This window comes from Convolutriloba macropyga, chromosome 10 (assembly GCF_964194025.1).
Source record: "Convolutriloba macropyga chromosome 10, txConMacr16.3, whole genome shotgun sequence".
NCBI lineage: Eukaryota > Metazoa > Xenacoelomorpha > Acoela > Convolutidae > Convolutriloba > Convolutriloba macropyga.
This window is the reverse complement of record NC_134477.1, coordinates 59,059,163-59,076,344: the sequence shown is the minus strand read 5'-3', so window position 1 is coordinate 59,076,344 and position 17,182 is coordinate 59,059,163. Positions and strand designations below refer to the sequence as shown.

At 36.5% G+C, this 17,182-nt stretch overlaps 1 protein-coding gene across 2 annotated transcripts in view; it reads right to left on the bottom strand.

Moving 5' to 3' along the window:
* The window catches only part of LOC142348230 (bifunctional 3'-phosphoadenosine 5'-phosphosulfate synthase-like), a 28,029-nt gene extending 11,312 nt beyond the window's left edge, over nt 1-16,717 (bottom strand). The window contains exons 1-5 of one of the 2 annotated variants that reach the window (XM_075399516.1): nt 16,559-16,717; nt 11,101-11,243; nt 10,517-10,718; nt 6,897-6,920; nt 1,246-1,467 (exon numbers count right to left, since the gene is read on the bottom strand). In XM_075399516.1, the coding sequence (XP_075255631.1) occupies nt 1,246-1,467; nt 6,897-6,920; nt 10,517-10,718; nt 11,101-11,175 (523 nt within the window). In that variant the 5' untranslated portion in view covers nt 11,176-11,243; nt 16,559-16,717. The remainder of the gene's footprint in view (nt 1-1,245; nt 1,468-6,896; nt 6,921-10,516; nt 10,719-11,100; nt 11,244-16,558) is intronic. The other variant, XM_075399517.1, reaches the window with a different exon arrangement.
* Nucleotides 16,718-17,182: the final 465 nt, after the last annotated feature.

The window sequence follows — 17,182 nt, the reverse complement described above, 5'->3', positions numbered from 1 at the left end:
AAGCATTAGAGATGGTAATTAAGACTTATAGGAACGACGTTCAAATAGCGGGCATCTAAAATTGGGCTTTATGGGTTTATCCCGTTTCTACTACTGACTTCAATTTTTTATACTCTGTTCATTTTGAATTGCTTTGCTGAGCAACTGATGTTCAAAACCACTTTTAGCAGAATGAGAGAAGAGAGAAACTAGCCTAGAGAAGTCAAAAAGATATCACGCAAAATGTTGAAAAAGCGGCAAAATGAGGTAAAGCGAAGCATTTTTTTATTCGACGAAGTAAAAAACATAGCAGGACAAGTCCTGACGTACAATTCAAAGAATTTTCGTTGACTAAACAGAAAAACGAGACCTAGAATGGACTATGAGTGAATTGAGAAAACCATTTGAAAAAAATCAGATCAAAAAATAAGAAAAAAAATCAATGTCAAAATGCCGCCATGTGAACAAATAACCACTAGCGAGAAATGAAAATTTAATTCAAACAAAAAACTAGGCATAGAATGAGCTGTGAATGGATTGGGGAAAACCATTTAGAAAAAATCCGATCCAAAAAATCGAAAAAAAAACAGTAAAAATCAGAGTGAAATTGCCGCATGTGAAAAACCACTACCGAGAAACCGAATTTTTGTTCAAACACCATTTTCGCACTTTACTTTAAAATTAGAGTGAAAAAAATTCATGCCGCAAAACCACTCGCTTTTTCTCTCCATTTCCTGTTTCGGCGTGACCAAAATCACTACTCCAATTTGACTTCAAAATCATGAAAATGTGTGAACAGATCTTAAAAAAAAAGACAGCGCCCCAATACAATTCAAATTCTTTGAATTGTAAAAAAGGAGCGCTATAATAGCCGGCTGAGAAGATGAGGGCGGCTATTAATCAGATAGCAATCGCTCTAATAAACTTTGATAACCTAATGCACTATGACCGGGCTTTATCGGTTTATCCCGTTTCTTTTGATTTTGCTCTTTTGACCTTGAACGTATTCACTACATTACGTAATTCAATACGTGAAAGAATTTAAAATCCATTCAGTTGAAACAGTGAGTGAAGTAAGTCACAAGTCAAGCGTGAAAATTGTGACTTACGTAAGACGAAAAACGTGATCAAAAGGTAAAGCGAATTTTTAAAAAAGCAGAGCGCCTAAATAATAGCTGTTGAAGTGTTGCCTACAAAAAACACGACTGCAATAATTGTTTTGAACACATTCGCGAGCAATTAAAAGACCTTGAAGCACCTACAAACCTGACTCGTTGATCATTTTGATGTAAGGATGGTCCGGATGACTGAGTCCAAACTGCCTGGAGACCCTCTCTTCCTTCCTATGTTCGAAAAACTCCGGACTCCTCAAAACTGCCACTGGTTTCCCATCAAAATTGAGAGCAATAGAGGATGCATCTAAGAGTCTCTCTTTGTCCTCTGTTGAAACTGGCAGGACTATTGGCACTGATTGGTTGATCACGCCGCCTGTAACACAGGTGTCTATAAAACATGGAAACAAATACCCGGACTCAAAAACAGATATTGTAAGTAGGATATCCGATTCTTTTTGGTTTGTCCAGAAGCTAACAATAACTTGCTTTCTTGCAGTTCGCTGCTGTAATTTTAAATTAAAAGATTTAATTAAAAATAATCTCAGATTTAATAAAAATTTCTTGGAATTCATATTTTGAGCTTTAATTTCAAATCCGACTGTCAATTTTATTTCACATTTTGAATTTCCTTAGAAATATCTGCACAGGATGCTCATAAACAACATACTTACCGCATTACCTGACCTTCAAAGTTATAAAATTCACATGACGAAGTACTACAAACGACAATATAGCATATCAATTACAAAAGCATGTCAAAAATTTCACGCTCACATTTCATGCAAAGCTAGTGAATCTAATCTATGCGGCAATTCATGCGTTTCTAACAAAAAGGATATTATATTTTTGTTTTAATACTTTGAGTATTTTGTCACAAATTTAAGCTGTGATTTTAGTTAATTTAGTTTTTTCACTACCATTGATAAATCTGATGCTTTCAGAAACTATACCTGCTATACCTGTAAACAATCAAACTTATCACCCTTCGGTAAATTTGAGAAAATTATAAACTTTCCGATTTTAACAACGGTGACTTGAAAGGCAGAAGTTAATTACAAAAGCTTAGCAGACTGCATACTCTAATCTTTAGAAAAAAAAATAGTTTCAAAAAGTAGGTACTACAAGACCATTTTTTTTGTCAAATCTAACTTTTGAGACTGTCTACTGAACTGCAAATTCATCTGTGCAAATAACAACTCTTAAAATTCAATTTAACCTACAGAGCTTCGGCATACTTGAATGATTAGCAGCCAACTTTTATTTTTAGAGCTCCACTAATTTAGTTGATATCAATTCATAGCAAACAATAAAAATTTAAATCATCACAATTGCTTCCAAAAGTAACAACAAAATCAGCTTCACAACCCAACGGTTAACCATTCCAGGCGTAAAATTTGTTTTAATTTTCAGCCTTTTATAGAGGCGAATCAATAAAAACAGTTAGTGTTTCGATCCTGATCTGCAAATTGGGTGGTTTCAGAGTCCGGTTTCTGAGCCACACATTGTTACATCTTCCGCTGGAAAACCAAAGTTGTGCCATTGCTACATACACATTTTTATATGAAAAGAAGATTACCAGTGAAAGAAATTACTCATTTCAAAAAATATCCCCTTTTGAGATAAATTTAAACGTCTAAGAGTTTTGAAAAACCAACTGCGCACGCTTAATAAAAACACGCGCAATAATATCATAGTTGCTCATATGAGAAAGGAGGGCATTAGCTACCAATCAAGCAATGGTATGTACGCGTTTTATATTGCTAAAAAAAACTGGAAAAATTCTTGAAATTTAAATTCAAAAATTTTCCTAAGTTGAAAAAATTCTCATAAACATATGCTTAAAGATTTTAAACATAACCGACTAACGTCGGGCGAATTGCTCTCAAACGACAAGCGAGCGGTTGGCTTCGTCAGTACCTAGCCACTGTTTAGTAAGATTAGCTTTAGCTTGATCGAAGGAGCCTGAGATTACGGTAATAGAAGATGACATCACGCCACATCACAGCCGCTGAAGTGCTGCATCAACAAAAGAGTCAAGGAGAGAGAGAGAGAGAGAGAGAGAGAGAGAGAAAGCGGGATTAAACGTGAGCGAAAAAGAGAAGAAAAGAAACGCCAGCCAACACACACACACACACACACACACACACACACACACACAGAGAGAGAGAGAGAGAGAGAGAGAGAGAGAGAGAGAGAGAGAGCTAGAAAATTTTTCTAAGATAAGATTCGACTCTACATATTCAAGTTTTCCAGCCTTGTTAGTAACTAAATCACATAGAAAAAACTGAAAATGCAAAAGTCAAAAGAAAAGTTTCCACATTTAGCAATTAAAAAAAGTTCAAAAAGAATTTCTGTCTCTGGATTTTCGTCATGTAACCCATCTGCAAGACTTAAAAAGCTTCGTTGGCCATTAATGATCGTTAAACTCAGAAAAGGACAAAAATATTCGTGATAATAATATCTTCAGAACACAATTCCATTGTCTCAAGAGACTATCCAGTATCTCTATTTCAAGCCCTAAACAGTTTCACTGGCTCATAAAGACCCATACATAATTTTTCAAAAAATTTTCAAATTAAATTTTATCAAAAAATTGCGACAACTCGAGTCATTAAAATACTAATAACTATTCCATTAACTCTAGAAACTAAGCAGCAGCTTACTATCAAGACTCAAAGGAGGTTTCTTGGCTCTTGAGGCTGGAAAAACCTTTAAAAAAAATGACAATTTCAAAAAACATTGCCAAAAATTTCAAAAAAAAATGCAAAAACTTGTTAAATGTTATAATCTTTAAAAACAGTCCATTGCATCTAAAAACTATAAAAAACTAATTATGAAACTCTAGAGGAGGTTCATTGGCTCTTGAGTCTCGATAAACTTATAAAATGACAAAAATTGTCAAAAAAACTTGAAAAAATTGCAAATTTTTAGGAAAAAATCGATAAAATTTATGATATTAAAAAGTTGAAAACTATTCTATTGCCAGAGGCATATAATAGTTTTCAACTTAGAATAGTTTTCAACTTCAATGCATAGAGGAGTTTTCCTGGTTCCTGGGGCTGTAAAAACTTAGAAGATGACAATAAATTTTGAAAAATCTGAAAAACAATTGCTAAAATTCGTGATATTAAAAGGTTGAAAACCATTCCATTACCACTAGAAACTTTGCAGGAAACCCTATTTTCAAACCCTTAAGGAGGTTTTCTGAACCCTGAGGCTGAAAAAATCTTGAACAATGACAATAAATTTAAAAATTTTTTTAAAAAATGCAATTTTTGTCAAAAAAATGCTAAAATTCGTGATGTTAAAATCTTGAAAAAATTCCATTACGCCTAGAAACTATACAGTAACCTACTATCAAACCCTAGAGGAGGCTTCTTGGCTCTTGAGGTTCGATAAACATAAAAAACGACAAACATTTTCAAAAATCTTGAAAAAAAATTAAAGTTTTGTCCAAAAAATGCAGAAATTCGTAATGTTGAAATGTCGAAACCATTCAATTACCACTAAAGGCTATGCAGTAACTTATTATCAAACCATAGAGTGGGTTCCTTGACATCAAGGGCTGATAAAACTCGAAAAATGACAAAAAATTTTCAAAAAGCTTGAAAAAAATTGTGATAATTAGTATAAATTTGCGTGTTTATAGCGAGCGGTTGTTCGTCAGTAGCCACGGAGGGGGGGGGGGGGGTGCACTGGTGTGCTGATGGAGGTGGCAACAGTCGGGTGGGGGGCAACCGCGCGGTAAGGGTGGGTGGGGGGCAATAGTGGGGGGGGGGGTCAACAGTTGGGGGGGTCTTCAACCTCTAAGAACCGCTCTTCACACCATAAGTATAAGTCTCCAAAACGGTTTTGGGCTGAAACAGAGCTGAAAGGCACTAAGAGCACTTAATGCCCGCTGGGCGCTACCTGTCTATCCCGTTTTTGAGGACGAAAAGTCAAAAGCGTCAGACGAAAAATCGGTCAAGCGAAAAATCGCGTAAAAAAAGACCGACAGGACTAATATAATTGCTACAAACTTCGTTTGAGAGCAATTAAACATCATATACATCATTTGAGTAAAATGTAAACATTGCAAAAATTATATTTTAAGGGGGTGAATAGTTTTTAAAACGTTTCCAAACGTAACTCAATCTTGAACATGTAAATGCAAATAAGCACGTTTTAAAAGTTACGAGTCAAACCATATGCAACATTAATTTTATTTACAAAACAGATCCAAAAAAATTCCGGAAAATAGCCGCCATTGATTCCAATAACTCCGATTGGAATTGCGAGAACAAAAAATGATTGTTGCACAAAACATGTTTTACGCGCAAACTATTTTGAGGTCAATTCGCAGTTTGACATGCTACTGTTTCTTAATGGGGGAGTACAGTGGTTGGTCTTATTATTATCAATAGAAATTAGAGATGATAACTAACATTTATTAAAACAAAACTCAGCTTGTATCTAAAATTTGGCTTTATATTTTATCACGCCCATTTTTGATTTCATTTTTTATTACTCCGTTCATTTTAGATAGCTTTGCTGAACAACTTGCTTTGAACAGAATAAGCAAAGAATAAAACTAGCCTAGAGAAGTCCAGAAGATTTTACGAAAAATGTTGCGCAAGCGGTAAACTAAGTTAAAGCGAAACAACTTTCTGTTCTACAAAGTAAAAAATAGGTCAGCTATAATAGCTGGCTGAGAAGATGAGGGCGACTATTAAACACTAATGTTAGGTTAGATGCTACAACCTAAAACTTTGAAAAAAAAAAATAAATCCTGCAACTTTTTCTATTGGTACCCATTCGTGTAGTGTTTTTTCAAGCATTTATTCTTTGATCTTTGCTTGATTAGTTTATTCCTCCTGCGAAGAAAATTGGCCCGTTACTCAGATTTAACTCACATATGGACGAACAGCACGCTGCCTTACATTAATTGCAGTCTTTGTTGATGTTGAAAATTTTCTTGTCGAACTGTTTTGTAGGCTACAAAATTTGTTTCGTGAAATTTTGACATATTGGAGCTTTGCTGTAAGAACTTTTGAAGGAAGAATTTTTTGCTGGAAGATACGATCTCGTTCAGTATCGTAATTAGCTCTACGAAAACAAACTTTTCCTGTTAAACTCAATTCATCTGGTTTCTGTTAATTGCATCTCTCAAAGTTTTTTGGGGTTTTGCATCTCTCAATAAAGTTTTTTGGGGTTTTGAAGCTGATTTCACTGATCATTTGCTACAACATATATGTAAACAGATCTCGTTACTACCAGTTATTTTTCACGTCACTACATGGATTTGGTTTAGTTAAATTTGCAATTGATTAATACTGAACAACAAGACTATTCTTCTTCACCGGCATTATTGTTTCCTTAATTTGACAGGAATTCCAAGCGCTACAAGCATACTGTTTTTTGTAGTTTGATCTTCATGACTCATTACGAACCATCTCCAGGGTTAAGTTAGCTCCAGTAAATTACGGTTCTTTAAATGCCTTAATACCATATCGCTCGGATTTTCCCAAGAACAATACGTAAAATTTAAAATTATTATTAATTTCTGACTTTAAGCAATATTTTCTCAAACGAGACAGCTAAGTCAAGCAGTGTCTCATGTATAAATGTAATCTTAAATATTTAGCTTACCAATCTGATTAACATTGCTCGATTAAAATAATGCCAATTTAATCGAGGTGATGGTCTGCAATGCTAGAAAATATCTAATTATCAACAAATATAGAGATATTAAAAATAGCTTTAGATAAAGAAAGTTAAAAATAAGTAGCAAGACGATAGAGGTAGATAGTTAGCCATACTCACTTCTGAAGTTATCACCAACGCAGTCTGAAAGATATCAATCAGCGCACTAACACTACTATAAGCTACGGCTGAGAAGATAGATAGATAGAAATCGGCAGATAGAAAACCGAAGCCAACATCACTTCTTGTTCAGACCGAGTTAAAGCAATTAGTATAAATTATCGTCCCCTTTCTCCACTGTTAGTTCTCCCTGTCCCGTTAGTGGGCCCTGTCTACAAATTATGTTTCATTGTACAGCACGCAACTGTGTAATAAAGTTGCATATGCCCTTGGACGATGAAAAAGTTACGCCCAGCAGTTTTAAGCAACGTGACCTTAGCAAAACAAAACCAAAATATTTCTCACCAATTTAATCCCAAACGAAGACTGCTTCTTAGGCTAGGATCATAAAAATAGTTCCAAAAATTTCTCACCAATTGCTCCCAAACGAAGACTGCTTCTTAGGCTAGGATCATAAAAATGGGTCCAAAAATTTCTCATCAATTGCTCCCAAACGAAGACTGTTTCTTAGGCTAGGATCATAAAAATGTGTCCAAAAATTTCTCATCAATTGCTCCCAAACGAAGACTGCTTCTTCGGCTAGGATCATAAAAATAGTTCCAAAAATTTCTCACCAATTGCTCCCAAACGAAGACTGCTTCTTAGGCTAGGATCATAAAAATATTTCCAAAAATTTCTCACCAATTGCTCCCAAACGAAGACTGCTTCTTAGGCTAGGATCATAAAAATGGGTCCAAAAATTTCTCATCAATTGCTCCCAAACGAAAACTGCTTCTTAGGCTAGGATCATAAAAATAGTTCCAAAAATTTCTCACCAATTGCTCCCAAACGAAGACTGCTTCTTAGGCTAGGATCATACAAATAGTTCCAAAAATTTCTCACCAATTGCTCCCAAACGAAGACTGCTTCTTAGGCTAGGATCATAAAAATAGTTCCAAAAATTTCTCACCAATTGCTCCCAAACGAAGACTGCTTCTTAGGCTAGGATCATAAAAATGGGTCCAAAAATTTCTCATCAATTGCTCCCAAACGAAAACTGCTTCTTAGGCTAGGATCATACAAATAGTTCCAAAAATTTCTCACCAATTGCTCCCAAACGAAGACTGCTTCTTCGGCTAGGATCATAAAAATAGTTCCAAAAATTTCTCACCAATTGCTCCCAAACGAAGACTGCTTCTTAGGCTAGGATCATAAAAATAGTTCCAAAAATTTCTCACCAATTGCTCCCAAACGAAGACTGCTTCTTAGGCTAGGATCATAAAAATGGCTCCAAAAATTTCTCATCAATTGCTCCCAAACGAAGACTGTTTCTTAGGCTAGGATCATAAAAATGTGTCCAAAAATTTCTCATCAATTGCTCCCAAACGAAGACTGCTTCTTCGGCTAGGATCATAAAAATAGTTCCAAAAATTTCTCACCAATTGCTCCCAAACGAAGACTGCTTCTTAGGCTAGGATCATAAAAATAGTTCCAAAAATTTCTCACCAATTGCTCCCAAACGAAGACTGCTTCTTAGGCTAGGATCATAAAAATGGGTCCAAAAATTTCTCATCAATTGCTCCCAAACGAAGACTGTTTCTTAGGCTAAGATCATAAAAATGTGTCCAAAAATTTCTCATCAATTGCTCCCAAACGAAGACTGCTTCTTAGGCTAGGATCATAACTCGGTAAGACGGGGCCATTACAAAATTTGAGACTAGAAACCACTATTAGTCTTTAAGTAAGCCATGTATAAAACAATTATTTGAAAACAAAAACCGTAAATTGTAATCTTTATTAAGATGTATTTCTGAACAATCAAATACAGACACTGTATTGAACAATTTCTTAGAGCATTTTTGGAATTATGATTGTTCTAGAGAGAGCATAAAAAGTTTGTTGACCTGTCCAGTGATTGCTCCGGAGCAAAATGTGAACAAGCTGGTCTAATGATTGTCTGTGCATTAATGAGTGCAAAGAACTGGTCAGATTCTACTATTTAGTAGACACTTTCTTTGTGAAAGATAAACATAACTGACTAAAGTTGCGCAAATTGCTCTCAAACTAGACTTAGCTTAATTGAAGCGGCGTGGGGTGAGCGCGGCAGGGGAGCGCACGGGGTGGGGGGGGGGGTTTGAGCGTGTTGTATTACGTGTGGAACGATGCGATGTGCAGACTTAGTGTTGGTGGGGGGGGGGGGGGCTGATGCGTGTCCAGCGGTGGGAAGGGGGTCGAACTCTAAGAACAGCGCTTTACGCCATGAATTCAAGTCTCCGAAACAATTTTAATGAATCGCATACTTAGAGCCTAGCTAGCCGAAAGGCTCTTAGAGAACTTGATGCCCTCTGGGCGTTACCTGTTTATCATGTTTGAGGAAAAAAGTCAGGCGAAAAATGGGTTAAGTAAAAAATCGTATTGAAAGAGATCCTTTCCATTTGTGCCCTCCCCAGCTTAGTGGGTGCATATTATTTGCACCCAAACGCACGTGCTACATTTTTACAAAATGATTTACGATGTAATGACGTGTGCTCTGTAACTGGGGGATATATAACGTACTGTGGGACAAAAGGAAGAGATTCAAAAAGACCGCACGACTAATGTAATTGCTGCCAACTCTGTTTGAGAGCCTCCGAAAACTATAAAAGGCAGAACAAAATTAAAAGCTTCAAAACAGCTTTACACGCCCGAAATTTCCACCTAAGCGATTGCTTGCGTAGTTGCTGACCATTTTTTTTTACTAACTGTTGAGTCAAAACGCCAAATTGAGTTTTGCACTTCGGAACATTTACTTAGTCGCTTTACTCAAACTACAATTATATACGATTGTTAATGAAGCTGATATCAACGATGTTCTTTGACAATTAAGTTGTATACCAATCAAATAACTATATTACACTACATGAAGAGTAATTGACTTAAAATTAGTATCGTTCAAAAAACCTTGGCAATAAAAAAACTTGAGAAAAAAATGAGATCAACAAATTTGAAGTTGTAAATGCTTCAAGTTAGTTAATCTCAATTCCCTTTCAAGGGTTTTACGCACGCTATAGCCAGAAATCATGCCCGGAAAACCTAACTCGAAAAACCAAAAAAAAACTGCTGGCAAATTTGTTTGGGAGCAGTTGAAAACCATTCAATTTCAACCTTAGAGCATTTAAAGTTTTTCTCACATTTCTCTTCACCCCAAACACACCCCCACCCATTTACATTATATCCAGTAGCTGCTAAATTAGTGCAAGATAGAACCACAACCCAAAAATTCAAGCCGGGCATTCAATCTTAAACGCGATAGAGAACATAATTTTCTCGGTCGGTAAAGAAAATCTACAACGAAGCTCTCTATTTTTGCGATACACATTTAACTATCTTTGCTGAGCCGTTCACGGGCGATGAACCACGTTTGCACGTTTGGGTGATGTGACAACCGATTTTGTTATTTACTTGAATATTAACCATGCGTTTGATAACCAAGTTTATTGTCAATTCACTTTTTGATTAAAAAAAAACAAATTTGCTTACAGCTGAAATTTATCAATTCACACGTCTTAAGAAATTACTAAATTTATCAACATCGACTAATCATCAATAAAAATCTTTCAGAAGGGTTAACTTAATTTTTAAGCTGATATTAATCAACTTACCGTCAACCAGACATCCGAAATGCAAGCTCTGCAAGTACTCCCGCTCTCTCATGAAACCATACAGGGGCGTAGCCCACCCCTCACCCAACACCTGGACCCACTGAAGGTCCAGTTTGGATATTTCAACACTTGGAAGCGACTGACACTCTTCTGTGAGGGCTGCAACTTGATCAGCTGGCACTTGAAGGGTCTTCACAACATCCTGAACAAACAAACTAGTCAAAATAAAATGGATCTATTTTGTTTCACGGCCCCTCGCCATAGTGGACCAAATAGAGCTCAACGCAGCGCATAAACAAAAAACTCTTGCTCAGAAAAAGTTAGTTCATACGGCAATTCTACTCACTTTCACTATTAGGTCAAAAAGCCGCCTCAACAAATAGTACTTCCTGTTAAAAAACGGTTAAATAGTACTTCCGGAAAACCAATACCCCTCTTCGAGTCGTAAAAAAAGACAGCGCCCCGATACAATTCAAATTCTTTGAATTGTAAAAAAACAAAACCACGATGTCCCCAATAATAGCTGCTATCGCTTCGCGGATATTTTAGTAATGAATTTCAGCCGGGTATCCAAACATTTTCACCTTGGCAGATTCTGGAACGATGCCGTGCTCCTGAAGTAGTTGGATAATAGCCTGGACACAGTCTGAGAGGGACATGGACCCCGTCTTCAGAACCAGATCCGGGTTCACGGGAGGCTCGTAGTCCTGGTCAATACCAGTGAAACCTAAACAAATGCATTATATGTGTGAACTGAACTAAATCGGAACTAAATTCTGTATCAGTTTATTTGAAAAAAGGTCAACGCTCAGCAAGACTTAAAAATTCTTATCGCATTAGGATATTTTTCTCACTAATTAACGCCGTTTTAGTGGCTAAAGGAATGAAGCTCTCAAGCATTGGCCTGATGTGAAAATAACACCAGTAGTATATAATACATACGTAAAGAAAGGGGGGTTATCATTCGACTCTTAACCATAGGATAATAGGTAGTGGCGGTTAAGTGGGAATAGGATAGGCGGGATAAAATCTTTCCGCCGCTCTATATTTCCCTTTCCTACTGAATCTTTCCATTTCGTCTCTTTTATTTCCCCTCCCTTCCTTATTCTGCCGCCCTTGTTTCCCTTTAACTTTGCTTTCTGTCTCGCCGCTTGCTTTTGATTTCAAAACACTCAAACAAATTAAATTAAAACCAAATTTCACACTGCATGCAAAATCAATACTGGTTCAGTTTTGCGTGTCTCTCTCTGGGCAATTAAATTTAATTATGCAGTCTAATATCGCCTTGCAGTTTTACACACAGGGCCCTCTGACTCGCTTTCACTTGCTTCTTCTGCCTCAAAATTAATGAACGGATTATCGGGCGTAGAGTTTTCTTCGAAACTGGCATCGAAATCAACGATATCGCTACTTTCAATATCGGAATCATTTATATTCTGAGCGGCGACAAAACCGGGGTCTGGTGGTTGCCATGTGTTGGAGCTTTGGGTGGTGGTGGTATCTGGAGAGGAGTGTGGTACAACAAAACTGTTATCCCACTCTGGGCTCGAGCTCAAAAGTAAGAAAGTAAGTCGCTAAAATAGTCATAATCCCATTCCACATCGTCGTTATTCCAATCAATTTCATCGATAGCATAATCGCCAATTTCATAATGGCCAAACGGGAGGGTTTTTATGCCATCGGGTAGCATATAGCGCTTGTTGTCAAAAGCTGACAGACAAATTTTGTTTGTAGTAACTGTCTGCAGCCTGTGGTGGTCGGACACAATCCTGGTGTTCTCTGAGCGCAGGTGGTTTCCAGTGCTGAGAGTGTTTAAGAAGTCGACGTGGCGAAGATGTTGTTGTGCGGCCCTCGTAACCCCTTTTGCTGAAAGTTTTCGACAACCTAAAAGAAAGAAAGAAAGAAATGAGAAATATTAGGAGCTATTATGATTACTAACACCCTATGTAAATATAAAACGATTTAACACCTTCCAGATGCCTATTAACCCAATACGAATTTTTATACAACAACTATTAATTTTGTTTTATGAGAGAGAATAAACTTACTTTTTGACAGGATGGAGTACAGCTTCGGCTTCAAACAGATAAAGTCAGTAATATAGTCGCCGGCGAATTCGTCCTTGTATTTGAGGACGACTCTTTTGTTAGTGGTATCGTAAAGAAAGTGATTGGGTGGGTAACTTGAGAAATCAAAATGACTTAATACTGACTGAGGCTTCTGCGATAACTCTGTATAAAAATCGTCACTTTTTATCGCATAAAGGAGACTATCTGTATCGCTGTAAAGAAGGCGACAGTTAAAGTTGGGGCGCATGACATTGTAATGGAATGCGTACATGTGGAATTTTGCAAGATCTAAGATAGTCGCTCCCACAATAGTGGGAGTGTTCCAATAAATGGACTTCGGTCGTGTGGTCAAGGCTGCTAAATTCTCCCCAAATATCATAAAGCGATCAAACTCAAATCTGGATATTATCTTTAGCGCATGCTCTGCATCTCGTGCAATTGTTATTTTATTTCTGCGTCTTTTGGATTCACAGTTTTTACCATAAACTGCATTACTCATCAGTTTATAAAAGTTCTCTTCAATCAAACTTGTTTGACGCAACTTGCCGCTTTTCACTATTTAGTGTAATGTATGGCGATAGCCAGTTTTCTTGTCGAAATTGAAGCACTCTGTGAACCTTTCTGATTACCAAGCCGAGTTGGACATAGAGTTTCAGCAGTTTGTAGTGGACCACATATCTCTCTTTATCAAAGAACGTTTGCATGAGTTTTTACTTTGGAAGATGGGAGATTGTACTGTTCTTGAGTATTTTTCAATATCAATTTTTTAGTTGGTTGCTGTAGATTGTACAGAAATGTTGAAGCTTTGATGCCCAGTGTTTCTTTATTAACGTGAAGAACGTCGTTCGACTCTATGGTGAAGTCAAGTATGATTTTTGATCTTTTGATTTGGTTTTTATTCATAACTTCTGGCTCTATCATTATGGAGGTGAAATCGTCGCTTTTTCTGTGTTTTTTCACTACCGGTTCAATCTCGCTGTCTTCGCTCATGGGTTCTGTTTTCTCCTCTTCTGCTGTTTCAATCATCAGTTTGTTTGCAGTCTCAACTGGTTCAAGTGCTTTCTCTGGTTTTTCCATTGAGTTGGACTGGTTTCTTTGCAAAAGAGACAGCTGTGCGACTTTCTGTTTATAAAGGGGGTTGTCCAAAACTTCTTTTTTTTTACCGGTTGATGTGAAGCAAACATTCGTTTTGGAATTAAAATGAATTCTTCGGTGCGCATTATGATTTTGTCAAATATCGATAACAAGCGAAACCAACAATTTTGACCAAATCTGTTTCTCTAGCAAAAGGTTGCCTCTTTTCTTTCAAACTTGTTTGTCTAGACAATAGCTTCCTGAATGATTTTTCATAACCTTCTACAACACTTTTTCTCATTGGAACATTACCATTGACAATGTTGAGCAAACATTCGAAAAGGAATTTAATGAATTTATTTGGAGCTCTCTCGATCTTCTCTTAGTTTTGTATCCGATATGTCTAGCAGCCGCCCCAGCAAACAAACTTCTTTCTCTCTCATCGTTCAAATTTGTGATAACCGCTTTAGCTGATGGCAGATAAAAAATTGATGGTCCTGGAGGAAAAATATTTGAACAGTGGCGCAAGAAGTCTGATGTTTTTGGATCCAAATCAATTAATAAATGACCAAACGGTTCTTTGGTTGCGAGCTCATAGCTTTCTTTTAAAAATTGTGCATTATTCAACTGTCGACCAATAGAACTAATCTGTTGTGTGTCACGGGGTGATTTGAACAATATGATATGCGTTGTGTTTAGATCAATTGTTCTGGACCATCTGCTTTGCTGGAACAAATTGTGTTTAACATAAATTACACTGATGTTTCTATGTCGCCCCTGCGGTTGCTAATTTGGAAAATTCTTTGTCAATAAAAATTTCTTCACATGAATCATCGAACACAAGAAGGCAGTTCTCTAACTCTGAAATGAGCTCAAAATTGGAGAATTTTTTAAAATGTATGTTCAGTTTCTTCTCTAACGATTGGAATTTTGGCTGATCATGCTGATAAAAATAATAAATTGTTTGAAACTCTGGGAAAAATGTGCCAACTGATAACATTTTGAAAATGAGCTCAGTTTTCCCGCAGCTGAAACTCTGGGAAAAATGTGCCAACTAATAACATTTTGAAAATGAGCTCAGTTTTCCCGCAGCAAGACGGCCCCCAAACAGCCATGAACAAACGGTCAGTGGTAGAAATAATTTTATTCATAACTTTGGATTTGGAAGAGCGTATCCAACTGTACAAGAGAGAAGTGAAAACCAAAATGTGGATTCTTCACAGTCAAGACTGAAAAAAACCAACTTGGTGAGAGATACAGTTATAAGAAAAATTATAATGATTTGTGTAAAGTATACAACCTCTGATCGAGGCAATCTCGAATTGCAAAACCTCCAAGATCTTTCTTAGTGCTCGGCGTCAAAAACCAAGTCACTTATGCCTCCACCCGAATCTAATTGATCTTCGGCTTGACTCATTGTGAAATAAAATTGTTCAAAAAAATGAATTGCTTTCCAAGAATTTTTACATAATTATTTAACTATAAAAAATTCATAAGAAACATATCCAGAGTCTCCGTCTCCTTGTTTGTAAGTGATTGTATAGTTTGCATTCATCGAATCTTGTTTATCTCTAAAAACAATTGACTCTACATTGTTCTCTTTAATCAGCTGCTTGATGTCATCGGGAAGAGTCTCATCGTCCAGAGACATCAGAACTGGTACTGCACGCTTGGGCGTAGGTAAAGGGGTTAGTTTCAACCTTTTCATTTTCTCTTGTAAAGACATGGTACAATTGAAAGTACTCCAGTAGAGAAAGATACTTTTTGAAAGCTTCTATTTCAGCACCAGCACACACAATCTGCTGTTTTCTCAAAACTGTTTGGCCTCTTGTGTCAATTTTTTCTTCCTTGATAGGAGTAACCGTTAACTGATTTTCAGTCGTTATGCAACTGTAAACTGTCAAATTTGGAGACAAATTGACTTGTAGTAGAGACGGAGCTGGTTTCTCTAACCGACGATTCATTCGTCAGCCACTGGTAAAAAAGTTTTTCCTTCTTGTTGGCACAATGCTTGCTTCTCTGTCGTTTTGGGCAACTCAATGCATATAATTTACAAACAGGTGTCTCCCGATATAACTTCAAGTGTTCAATTTTTGGGCAGAACAAAGTTTCCAAGTTGATAACGTTCCGGATCCAAATGCAGACAAGTGGCTAAAAAGTATAAAAATCGTTTATCGTATTGTGAATATTCTTTTTCGATTTCCTTGTAAGTTTCGTGAATACTTTTCAAATCAAGCGTTGCTATAGTTGCCATTTGATCTATGCACACATTCTCCCAATAATGATCAATTTTTGCTAACAACTGACCAAAACCACTTAATCACAAGTCTAAATATCACATAATAAGCCCCTCCCCTCTATTAGGGTAATAAGACTACTTTTTACATGTAGCGTTAAATTCAAACGACCAGAAAGAACTAGCAAGAACGGCGGAATAGAACAATCCAAACGGCAATAAACAGCAGGCGGAAAGATTTTATCCCGCCTGTCCTATTCCCACTTAACCACCACTACCTATTATCCTATGGTTAAGAGTCGAATGATAACCCCCCTTTCTTTACGTAGGTATTATATACTACTAACACCTTTAAACATATTTCAACTCTCAAAAACAGCTCCGACTGGAGAGCTATATAAAGCCATCATGATATAAGTTACTTTTTATGCAACCTTTAGATGAGACCTGCCACTGAACTCATTGAGCGTACATTGATTTGGTTAAATTCTTGAAACTTACAATTTGTGCACGTAATTATTTTTATAACCATTTTTTGTCAATTCGAGCTTGATACAAGTCTTTTTTATACTTTAAGTCTTTCTCGTAGATTGTTTAAGCATGCCACAAACCGACGACGATCAGCTTTTCATTGAATGGCTTCGAAAGTCAGTCTGGACCTACCTTTGATGAGACCAGCTCTGGCTTTTTTGTACAGCCCTTTCACATCCCTTGACTCACACACGTCCAATGGAGCATCCACGAATATCTCGAAGAACTTCAAGTTCGCCTTCTCGTGCACTTCCCTAGCCTGATCTCTGTCCTACATTAAAACAATTACCCATAATTAATTGTGAAGAAATAGTTTCTCAAAGCATCCTTTGAGAACAAAAAATATATTTTGAAATAACAAAAAATATATTTTTTGCCAATTTTTCAATTCATGCCGTCAACAAACAAAATTGTTCTGAGTTTTGAAAAATGCACTGCGATATCACTAATTTATTCAATTTTACAACACAGAAATCAGCAAAACTTTTTTTTCATTTTCTAATCTAATTTCCGCCATTTATCAAGACAGCCCCTTTTTTGTTGTTCTCAAAAATGATGTGCTTTTTGATAATGAATTGTTTCATATAATTAAGGATTGAATATACAAGTAATAATATGATGCCACCTATTATAAATATCATGCAACTTTTTTCTATAATTTCATATGCTCTTTTGTTTTGATTCACATCATGCTAGTGTTGAAAGACATTAAGAAAACAAATCAGCGACTTTCTGCAACAAATGCACACATGTATT